The sequence below is a fragment of the Phoca vitulina genome, unplaced genomic scaffold, assembly GCF_004348235.1.
Source record: "Phoca vitulina isolate PV1807 unplaced genomic scaffold, GSC_HSeal_1.0 scaffold42, whole genome shotgun sequence".
In the NCBI taxonomy this organism is placed as follows: Eukaryota; Metazoa; Chordata; class Mammalia; order Carnivora; family Phocidae; genus Phoca; species Phoca vitulina.
Window position 1 is genome coordinate 13,052,490 of NW_022589745.1, and position 12,105 is coordinate 13,064,594.

Consider the following 12,105-nt stretch of genomic DNA (forward strand, 5'->3'; position numbering starts at 1 on the left):
TACCTTTTTATGAGTCACAGATCCTTTTGAGAAACCTATAAAGGGTATCACTCTTCTCCATAAAAGCTTCATACACATACATATCATGAAATATAATAAGTTGACATGTTTAATGAATCATGAAAAGCTTTTAATGTATACATTGTAATATAATATGAAAATATCAATGAAATATTTTGTAACATTTAAAGGCAATTAGATAATTCACACACAACACACACACACACACACACACACACACAAAACCCTCTGCGTACTTCATAATAAATAAAGCTCAAAACTCTCAACCCAGGAGAAAGCATTTAACCAAAGTAAGAGACAAAAGATTTATAGATCTTGTGAAATGTTTTGAAATATTAAAGTCCAGTGTCTTCTTTTAAGTTCTCATAACATTTACTTCAGATAGGGATGAAGTTGTTTAAGCTTAGCTTTTCTTGACAAACCAATTCTGATTGGTCGACTGCATGTCTTAAGAGGTAGTACTCTTGAAATTCCATGTGAAAAATTACTACCTAAAATATAAGACAATAAAAGTGCATGAGGGAATAAAAATCACTTGTAGCTTCTAAGCTTAAAAAGTTTTACTTACTTCTCATCATCATCTAGCAACATTTACTGAGTCACTGAGCTAAGTGCTTTAAATACATTAGTTTACTTTTCCTATCTCCATTTTTAAAATGTGAAAACCTCAGCATAAACAAAGTTAAGTAACTTTCCCACATAAAATAGCAACCAAATAAAATCGGCATTCCAGTCAGGCAGTTTGACTTAACAACAACAACAAAAGTCTGCAGTTAACTTGGTGTTGTGGCTTTAAAAACCAAGTCATTTTTCTATTAGAAGCTAAACAGTAGGCTATACTGTTAGTGATTTCATTTGGCTTCTAATAGAGATTATTATCAACAATAGTGCACAAATGCATTTCATCTATTATGTATTAATGGAGGGCTCTGATTTTGAAATTTTAATTTAACATCATACTATCATATTCAAAAAAGTTCAAAACACTTCATGGACAACAATCAGTTGACCAGACAGGTAGGATCAACTATTCTTGATAATGAAATACAAAAATATCCCTAATTTTCAGAGCGCTTTAAAAAAAAAAATAGTGAAGTACATCTGTAAAGCTAAAAATGTATCGAGCTTTAAGCCAGCTTTAATGAATTAGTATGATCTTAATATAATAGCACATTTTACTAAAAATGGTGTAATCAACCTAATAATAATTCTGGCAAAAGATAAACAGCATGATTTCTACTAAGCTGAACCGAACAGAACCTGTGTGTCTACCTATGTAAACATTAATGAAATAAAATACAAAGTTTAACTATAGGTAAATAGGGAGAAAACAACTTACCACAAAAATAGCTATAAATCAGCTTATGATACTTTGTTCAACATTAAAAGTATAAAGTTAATTATAAAAATAAGAGAAAAAAGCATACTACTAGTTTTTTCAATTTTTAAAGAATAGGGGATTGTCCAAATAAAACAAAATTGTTGGATCATTTCTGATACACTAGATTTGTTTATAAATTAGATAATTTCAGCAATTTATGCTAAGTGGACTTCTTCATTATGAGATTATTATTTCAGAACAAAGCCATGATTAGTCTATTTGATTACTTTTTCAAAGAATAGCTTTCCTCTTTCATGGTCTAATATGACAGATACTTCTGGGAGTTTTGCAATGGGTAGGAAATCACCAAACCAATTTGTGTCAACAGCAGGCCCTTTGCAAAGCATATGTCCTTAAACAGTCATCAAGTTGTGGCTATAAGGATACGCTTGTCTCCTTGGATTTCCTACCTTTTATAAATAAGTTGTGATCCCTTTTATTATTACTGTACACCAGATTAATTTATTGCTTTGTACTGCTTAACAATTGCAAACATTAAAGCATACTACCAGAAATTATTCATTTTAAAAATCAGTGTCGGGCGCCTGGGTGGCTCAGTTGGTTAAGCGACTGCCTTCGGCTCAGGTCATGATCCTGGAGTCCCGGGATCGAGTCCCACATCAGGCTCCCTGCTCAGCGGGGTGTCTGCTTCTCCCTCTGACCCTCCCCCCTCTCATGCTCTCTCTATCTCATTCTCTCTCAAATGAATAAATAAAATCTTTAAAAAAAAAAATCAGTGTCAACTAATTGAACTTAAATACATTAAAAAAATCAGTATTTAAAAAAGCCATAAAATGTATTAGTAATCTTTTAGAAATAATACTAACTCAAATGTTTTCTAAATCCTTGCAAGTCAAAATACAGTCCAGAGGCTAGCAGCGTCTACACTTGCCAGGAGCTTGTTGGGAGTCAGAGTCTTAGGGCCTACCACACGAAAGAATCAGAATCACTGAACAGGATACCCAGGTGATTCGTATGCACATTAAAGTTAGGGAAGTTTTGGTGCTAAATGATATATAAAGCACCTGGTGCACTGACTGGCTGGCATATTTCACATATTCAAAATAATTTCAAACTACTTGCATTTTCTACACCACAGAGAAGGGAGAGAGAGTCAGGATGCACTGGAGACATTACTGGTAGAAGTTTAGCTGGAGGCAGCATGATGACAACTGGATAGGCACCAAAAACATTTCAGCTTCAGGATGGAGCCAGCCATTTCCCAATGCCTTTAAAATCACGCTGCATAAGCAGTCACCCCCTCTACGGGGCAGAATTAGTCCACGTTTATAGCCCCGCTTTCCGCCATTTCCCAACTTTTTCCTTACACTATGGATTTTAACAAGTCTCAGAAAAATCACTCCATTTTTATGGACTTTGAATGTAAATCCAAGATGACTGTCTTAACATAGTACTAAATAATTTTGGCTGTCCATATTATTTTTCATATTTCATGACCTTATTTTTCATATTTCGTGACGAGGCTCTTTCCTTGTGAAGGCACGATAGAGTATTATGGGTTCAGATATTCCTAACAAATGTCACATTTCTTTTCCAGTTTGTGCACATACTTCAATTTTCCTCATATATCCATCGCATTATTACAGTTATGACCATGATGACAAGGTGAGTATGAGCTCCCTAGTCTTCCTCCTTTCTATCTCAAAATACATTCCTAAACCCAATCTCTTCCTTCGTTTGTCCTAGAAGAAGCAACCTGTATCCTTTCCAACCTAGTTCTACCACTCTGCTTTGAGTCTCGTAGAGTATCGTTCTCTCAATCATTCCCTTTATTCAGGGGAGAAGAGACTACCTAGGGGCTTTTGACCTTCCAAGGAATGGGATTAATTTTTAAGGTTATCTCACTGTAAACTAAGAAAAGAGAAACAGATACAGTCCTGAAGTGACTGAATAAAGGTATTGGTGATAGCGTCCTACTGATGATGAGAGGCCGGGAAAAGTATTTTGAGAAATGATGCATGACTGAAGATGTTTTGGTAAATATATTTCACCTACATCATTGCTCTTTCTAGATCTAGTCTGTGGTGTAATACCAGCGATTTCTGACCACATGAAAACTTAGTCATTTAGAAAACAGTTTCCTAATTTTAACCCTACCCCTACCTCACTCCCATTGGTATTACAGGTTAAAATGGATATTAGACTTAGTGTGTTTTATTCAGGTGTCACAGACCTTTTAGGCAAAGGGTAAAGTTAGTTGTTCAACTTCTCTTTAGTTTTATTTTTTAGTACAAATCAAAAGTTTAAATGTCATAGTCGTAGATCATGTTAATATATCTAAGTGATAATAATTTTTTTAATTACTAAATAAAATATCCGTATAGAGAGCCCTATAATAAAGAATAGAGAACATAGATAATAAATATGTAATTGGGGATAACATCTCATCAATGAAAATCCGACTTAGATAAATGCCTTTTTTGGTTTTGCCAATTAATGTTACACACATTACATGTATTTATTAGACCAAAAACAAAACAAAACAAAAAAAAACCTGTCTTCATCACATAGTTATTGCAATGCATCACTGTAAATACTGAAACACAGTTTTGTAGAGCACATTTCCCAGTAACGTTCTAAATGGCATTTTAATTTTTAGCTGATTTTTAACTATTGGAATTTGCATCAGTAAGCTATTGATGGTTACAAAAGTGATAAATCTTTGTATTTATCTGCTAACAACCTGAGGATATTCTCCTCGTGCTAAAAATACAAAATGCAATAATCATCTTAGAAGTTATTCTAGAAAATAACCAAAAATCTTACCTCCCTTCAGTAAATAATTAAATTTTTCCTCAAGTTCATCAGAGAAAGAAGCAGGCCTTTTAGATGAAGGTTTTTTACAGTCTGTGAATAAAAATCAATATGTTACAGCAAAAAGTAACTTTTACATAAAATGTTAATACTATAAACAAATTACTTTCTCGAAAATATTTCCTCCTGTTGGCTTCTAATATTTAGATAAATGAAGCAGGATTCATCAAGGCTCCTTTTAAAAATTTCATCACTTTGTGACCTTCAACCTCAGGATATTATTTAATGTTTGAACAGCCTTTCATGGGAAAATAATGTGCATCAGTAAATATTGTCTTACTCTTTACCTCTCTCTCCTTTTTTCAAAAAATTATATATTTGGCCTACACAGAAAAAAAGCAGCAATTTTTTTTTTTAATCATGAGAAAAAGGCGTTTTAAAACTAATTTCATACCTTCCTTGGAAGTAGGATAAAATTCTTCTTCCAGGGTTCTTAGACAGCTATATTCATTTGGAACTTCCTGTTCTCCATGATCGGGTACTGCTTTCCATTCAAATAAACTCTGGTGTCTTTTAGGCATATTAGGACATGTTATAGCATCACAGAGCAAAGAAGACTCACATATTTTGTTGACTGTAACCATTTCCACATCTTTTTTTATCTCCGTTTTTACCTCCTCAATATCACTATTTTCTCTAAAGTAATTTTCTTGCCCATTGTTTGTTTCCACAGCGCTTAGAATTTTGCTTTCCTTAGTGATTTCATGAAACATACGAAGTTCTTCAAGTACTAAATCAAATTTACTCTTCATCTCAAAATCGTTCACTGTTGTCTGAGCTTGTGTTGATAAACACTCAGCAGTTAAGTCCTGAAAACATTCATTGTTCCCTAGACTCAAATCAGTTTCAAACTGATGATTAACACATTCTGTAGAATCATTCTTTGGATGAAAATACTTTGAATTAGCCAACTCACTGTCTTGCAAAACACTCTCATATTCATTTCTGTCAGCTACATTATTTTGATTAACATATTTAATTTCTTCCACATTTACTTTTTTACTCATTAATGAAACTGGTTGCATAGAAAACATGCCATCCATTGAATAAAAATTATTTTTCTCTTCCTTTTCTATCTTAATATCTTTGTTAACTTGGCAACTGTTTGTTAAACTTTGTGCTGTGACTTCTACTTCCGCCTTCAAAATTGAGTCGTGTTTTTTTCCTTTGACTTCATTTAGCAAGCTCCCAACATTTAACACTTCAGTTAGAGTCCTAGGATTGGTTTGTTCACTATGTTTTAAGTTGTGGTTTGTTGGTATGGCCTGTTGCCTAATATTGAAGAAATCTTCAAATACGCACTTAAAATTAAAGCTACTGATCTTAGTATGCTCCTGTTTTCTTTCAGTATCTAAATCTTGGTTGTACATATTTATTTCATAAAATTTTTCATTAATGTATCTATGGTTGTTCTGTATAAATGGAGAACCAGATTTAACATGTGTTTTAACGGCGTTAGGACTACAGTGAGCCCAATTTTCCTCATTTATGAATTGTCCAGGACAACTCTTATTCTTGTAAATTTCTTTTGTCAAAGAAATTTCATCCACATCATCAAAATCCATTAAAAGAGGAATTTTTTGGTATGTTTCAAAAATTGGAAACTGTTCGTTCTTAGTTGTCAGACGGAAGGAATTGATGGTTTTTTTCTTAGCCTTTTCAAAAACTTGATCAGTTTTAAATAACTTTCTTTTTTCTAACATAGGTTTCATATCTTCTAGTAGTCTTGAAAAAGTTAAAATCCTTACGAGCTTTACAGTATGATTTTCCTCTATAATATTTTTTGAATAATGCAAATGCGCTATCCATTTGACAATGCATCTCTCCTCTAATTTAGAATCATTTTCAACGCTTGTTAAAGAGTCAAACTTACTGAGCAAAGAAGCTATGTTGTTTTTCAATACGCTATTTAGAGGTTCCGAAACACTGCTTTGTAAATATATGCTTAACATAGTCTTTCTATTGACATTCATATTCTTAATTATTAGATTTTGAATATCAATTTGCTTTTTATCCTTGAAAATTTCACACCAGGTTAAAATATTATCATCTTTTTGATTTTCTGAAGTATTTTCATGAAAATAAAAAATTGCCATAATGAAACTTCCAAAAACATTGCTTAAATGAAAGTCTTTTTGTGTAGTACAGTATCTCAACTCTAGCATATTATTGTTCTCTCCTTTACCATTTAACCAAAAAAAAATTTTTAAAGCCTTTCGGCTACCAAGTGCTCCTATCATGAGAGGTTTTGATTGTTTTTCATGTGTATTCCTGGCTTTTGTATAGTGATAATCTTCTTTGCTTAAAACATCTATACGTAGTAATTGTAGAAAATTCAATTTTTCTCCAGTTTTCTTAATATTTTCACTTTGAGTCTTGTAATTATCCATAATCCAACAACTTTCCCTCTTTTTTGCCAAAACCTGCCTAATGTTACAGTCCTGGCTTTGAGATTTTTCTAATCTGGTAAATATGTAAATGTCCAGGCATGTTTCTACTTCTCCCAAGTTTGCATTCCCTAGTATTATAGTGAAATTCTTTTCAGACTCTGTTACATCAGTTATGATACTACTGTGGTTATAGTAGTTTAAACTGATCAAGTCTTTTTTTCTCACACAAATATTTTGGTTGCTGAGTGACTGGTGGTTACTTTCAGAGCATGCAGAAAAAATATTTTCCGCATCGGCATCCACAATGTTTTTATCATCCTGTAACTTTTGCTTCTTAACATCAGGCCTATTTTGGGACCAGTAAATGTTTGTGAAATCCCTAACATATGCCTCGTTTTTGTCATTCTTTTTCTTCGCTATTTCCTTTAAATAGACAGAGGACATTTTGCTATTTAAATCAGTTGGAAACTCAGGGATACTTATTGTGCTGCCATCTCTAAAATAGCTGGGTTTGGCAATTTCTATGCTGGGCTGGTTTTGAGATTTTGATATATTTGGTGTAGATGTAGAAATGTTATTTTCTTTTTTATTTGATGGCATAACACTGTCAGCTTTACATCTGTTCTTAATATCACGAACTGTTGATTTGGTTTCCTTGCAAAACGTAACATCCAAAAATAAGTATTCTGTCTGTTTTACGTAACTATTGTCTTCCTGAATATTGCCTCTCCCTTGGACTAAATACTGTTTTCCATCCGCGTTTTTGACTCCACGTATATCGTGTAGAGAGGCGTTGGGCAGAAGCGAACCGACCTCCACTTCAGCTCTATCACCGCAGTGCGCACTGAAAACCTCTTCGTCACACAGCCCTGCTTCGCAAGACCTTCCGGAAGCCCTCAAACCAGAACCAAAACTTTGTGAGGGGAAAGTCTGCGAACAACTGTTCATCTCAAATTTGCCGTTTGGGCATCTCAGATTACATATCTGCTCCCCACTGACTGGCTTCTCCACACACGAGTCTGCGGAGTGATCAAAAATCACATTAGTTGAAACAAGGGGCGTCCTGAAGGGTCTGGGCGACAACTGCCAGACTTTTTCCACCTCGGACAAGCGAGGCACCAAAGGAAGCCTCCACTCCACCTCAAAGGCACTGCCAGGTTCCTTCAGACGGGGCCGCTTACTACTGGGTGGTTGGGAATCAGGGTCCTCGGGAGGCGGTAAAGAGCACCGGAACTCGGCACCCCGCGCCGTGGAGTGCGTGAGCGACATGACAGCGAACTGAGGCGATCTGTCCGAGGTTCCTGTCGGGCCGGTTTTTAGTAGGCTCCGGGTGGCTCCGCCTCACCCCCACCCCTCAAGCCCCGGTCACGCCCCTGACACGCCCCCTGAGGCTGGCTTAGGCCCCAGCCTCAAGGAAAGCCCCGCCCTGGCCCCGCCCTGGCCCCGCCCAGAATCCGGCCCCGCCCCCACTCTACCGTAAGCCCGCGAGCTCGGGTGGTCTCTCCCTCAAAGTACAACGCGCCCGGGGCCGTTACGTTGTCTATTTTTAGCGCCTCTTGCTGGTGCCTGGACTATAGCGGCTCCAAATATTTTCTTCCCTCTGGTAGAATTAAGGGAAAAGTCAGAATCTCTCTCTCTCTCCCTCTCTCTCTCTCTTTGAGAACAGAAACAACTTTGTTTTTAAAATTCTAAAATTCTGTTTACCTCAGAAGCGGCTTCTCCACAGTCGCTCTAGAGCATCTTCTCCAGTGTAGTTTTGTGAGCACCGGACCAAACCGCGCTGTGTCTGGAATAACTTTTAAAACGCTCTTAATCATCCCGGTGGCATTTAAAATCAGATTTCCACCTCACTAATAAGGTGTGTGTAGGGGAAAGAAGGGACTGGTATTTAACAATCTGAATATTTTAGGGAAAAAATGTGTGGAAATAATTATCCAGATAATTACTAATCTTCACTTTAAAACAGTAGAAAAATCGTTTTCATATGTGCTGTGGGATTTCCTTCCCCAATATTGTGGATAAAATAACTTAAAGATAAAAATTATATTTCAACTATTCCAGTCATTATAAGCATAAATAATGATACAGTTCCGACTCCTACCTAATAAATTGTGTGGACGTTATTTTTCTTTCTCCTCTGTCTTGAGAATATTTATTATTTCAAGTCAGTTCTGATTTTTTGTCAATTCCATAAGAAGAAAATGATTTTCAAAATGTTTATTTTATTTTATTAAGAAACATGTGATTACTGTTCAGTCATCAAAAACCTCAATCCCCTTGATGATTGTTTCAAAGTTGGTCAGTTTTATGTTCCCTGGTTAAAATTGTAAGAACCACAATAATGTGCAAGAGGGATACTAATTTTAGAACCCATGGGAGCATATATGGCAAGATATGACTAGCATACTACTTTACATAATAAGATGTTCATCAGCCTCCTGTCTTGTAAATACTCTTAGATATATTGTGATTTCAGTTCTGGGTATTTGCTATTACTTTGGCTTATAAATTCCTCCAGAGAAATGTTTGCTTGAATTTGTAGAAAGCCTTGCATTATAAGCACTTCATCAACACTAACAATAAGAACGTGGCAGTTGTTCAAATTATACATCAGTGAGTTCTCAAAGTGCTACTTCTATGTATCTTGAATCCCATTCCTTTTTTTACCTCAGACTTTCCACAATTCTACATTCCATACTAATGCAATCTGTTCCATGCTTGTGATCAGCCCGTAAGGACTGACTTGCTTAGCTAACAGTGCGCTAACAAAGTATCAGGAACAAGCTATCTTTTCTTTCTTTTTCTTTCTTTCTCTCTTTCTCTCTCTCTTTCTTTCTTTCTTTCTTTCTTTCTTTCTTTCTTTCTTTCTTTCTTTCTTTCTTTCAAGTAAACTCTATCCCCAATGTGGGGCTCAAGGTCATGACCCCAAGATCAAGAGCTGCATGTTCCACCGAGTCAGGGAGGTACCCCAAGAACAACCTTTCTATTAAATCCCATAGCTTTGTGATTCTAGACTGATCTGTAACTTGGTGTTTGTTTCTTCATCTTACTAGTTTTCCAGAAACATACTCTTTTTCAGATCTCCATCACACCATTATTTAAAAACCATGGATTCTTTAAGGACTAGAATTCAAATAAAACCCAGAAGTATTAAATTTAATTCAACAGTTGTTCGAGAACTAGGTCTAAGACCCTGTTAGGTGTACAGAAATGTACAGGGTTTGTTGGGGTTTTTTTTCCTATCCCAAAGAAACTTCTAGCAATGAAGACAGAAAAAAGAAGTCTTTTTTTGCACATACTTATTTAAACATTGCACTAATGACCACTGTCATTTCAATCAATGCCTGTTGAAACTATTATGTGTTTTTTGCTTTATTTTTTAAATGCTACCTTGAAAACACACTAGTTATAAGTAAGAAATGCAAAAAGTGTAACTCATCAGAATCAAAAATATAAATGAGGCTTGTTCGAATCTTATCTACCCTTCAAAGCCCATTTCAAATGTCACATATTTCTAATCAACTTACCTGCCTTTTCTTTGACAGCTCCTACCTCCTTAACAACAGTAACCTGAGCTTTAAGGACAGCACCTGCCCTTCCTTTCAGGTTGCTGTCTTATTATAGTCCAGATCTGAATGAATGAAAGAATGAATGAGCTCATGAAGTAAACCCCATACTGAAAATATAACACAAGCTCCCCTTAGAGTTAAGTCAGCAATTCACTCAGTACCTCAGAATGCTTAGTCTTATGTCCTTAGCATGGTATGCCAGATCTTCACAACTAGGTCCTACCTTACGTTTTTTGGCTTCATTTTTTTTTTTTTTTTTTTTTTTACAATTTGCAGTGTTGCCAATACCAGGATGTTTGTTGTTCTCTTGCTTTTCCATGCATGTTTTCAATGTCCTTCTCTTTCTCCACCTGACAAGTTCCTATTCAGCCTTAAAGGGTTCTACTCAAAAGTGACTTCCACTGTGAAAGCTGCACCTCCTCCCTACTCTATCCAATCCCTAGGCAGAATGACTTGCACCCTCATCTGTGTTCCTATAGAACTTTATTTTTAACTGTACTATAACCCTTAAAACATCTTACTGTATTGAGTTGTTTACATCCTCTCCACCAGACTCTATGTTAATCAGGACAAAGATTTATTCACTTTTAAATCCCCAGTGCCTCACACTAAGTACTTCAGTTAAGGAGAAAAAAACAAAACAAAAAAACCCCCAGAATATTATTGTTACTATACCTTTACCAATCCAAATGGGTTTAGTGGTGTCTTGAGAGTGTCTTAAGCTTATTGTGTTTTGGCTTGGGTTTTATATGTTAAAAATGGAGACATGCTTGAGACTATACCACCCTCAAGGCCAAAAATTGACTTTAAATATTACTGGTTTTAACTTTATTTAAGTTATTTATTTATTTATTTGAGAGAGAGAGAGAGAGAATGAGTGGTGGGGAGGGGCAGAGGGAGAAGCAGACTCCCTGCTGAACAGGAAGCCCGATGCTGGGCTTGATCCCAGGGCCTGGAGATCATGACCTGAGCCAAAGGCAGGTGGTTAACTGAGTGAGCCACCCAGGCACCCAACATTCTTTAATGGTAGGACCAGATATTTGATGAGGCAGTTTTTCTCTTTTATGTCTTTTAATAAATTATACACATGATGAATAAATATGCTAAACCTAAAACTTTCAGACTAACAAGATAACAAATATTTTTTAAAGACTTAATAAGAACCACTAACAAAAAAATGTAAACCAAATACAGGGGTTAGAGAGGAAAATATCATCACTGCTAAAAATATTTAAAACAAATATGGCTGTATGTAACATAAGATAACATAAATAAATAAATAAATAACACATCAAGTCACTAAGAAGCACTAGGTGGGAAAATATTTCAGAAAACCATGATGGCGTGTATACCCGCATGTGCAATTAATCGTTCAGCAGAGCACTAATGGTAATTTATAACATAAATATAATCTTAAATGAGACAATGTATGTGCAAATACTTTAAACTATAAATCATCGCATTATTCTCAATTTTCTTTAATGACATCATTATCTACCCAGTCTCCTACCCTAGAAACTCTTAGTGTTCTTAACTTTTTCTCTCTTTCACTCTTTCCCCCAAATCCAACCCGTATGTAGACATTCATCAAATCATGTTAATTTTACATCAAACACGACCCTAAAATTAATTCTCATTCTTTATCCATTTTATCTCAGCTTGATTCTAGGCCCTCATCATCTCTGAGAATATTGTAATAAACTGATTTTTTATTAGTATCCCCTCAACTTCTACCCAACACTACTATAAGCTTTTTTTCTTAAAATATTAATCATGTTATTACTTCCTTAAGAACTTCTTTCGATTCTTTGATACTTACAGAATAAAATACACACTCCTGAGTTGGACATACAACATTCTTTATAGTTTATCTCCAAACTGTTTTCTCAGCTTCTGTGTCTACTTCCAA

At 35.4% G+C, this 12,105-nt stretch overlaps 1 protein-coding gene across 1 annotated transcript; it reads right to left on the bottom strand.

Annotated features, from left to right (window-relative positions):
- Window positions 1-356: 356 nt before the first annotated feature.
- Window positions 357-7,896, bottom strand: RAD51AP2 (RAD51 associated protein 2). Its single transcript, XM_032430057.1, is given in 4 exon segments — window positions 357-396; window positions 398-512; window positions 4,190-4,270; window positions 4,632-7,896. Coding segments are annotated over 4 exon segments (3,501 nt in total).
- Between the last annotated feature and the right edge of the window lie 4,209 nt (window positions 7,897-12,105).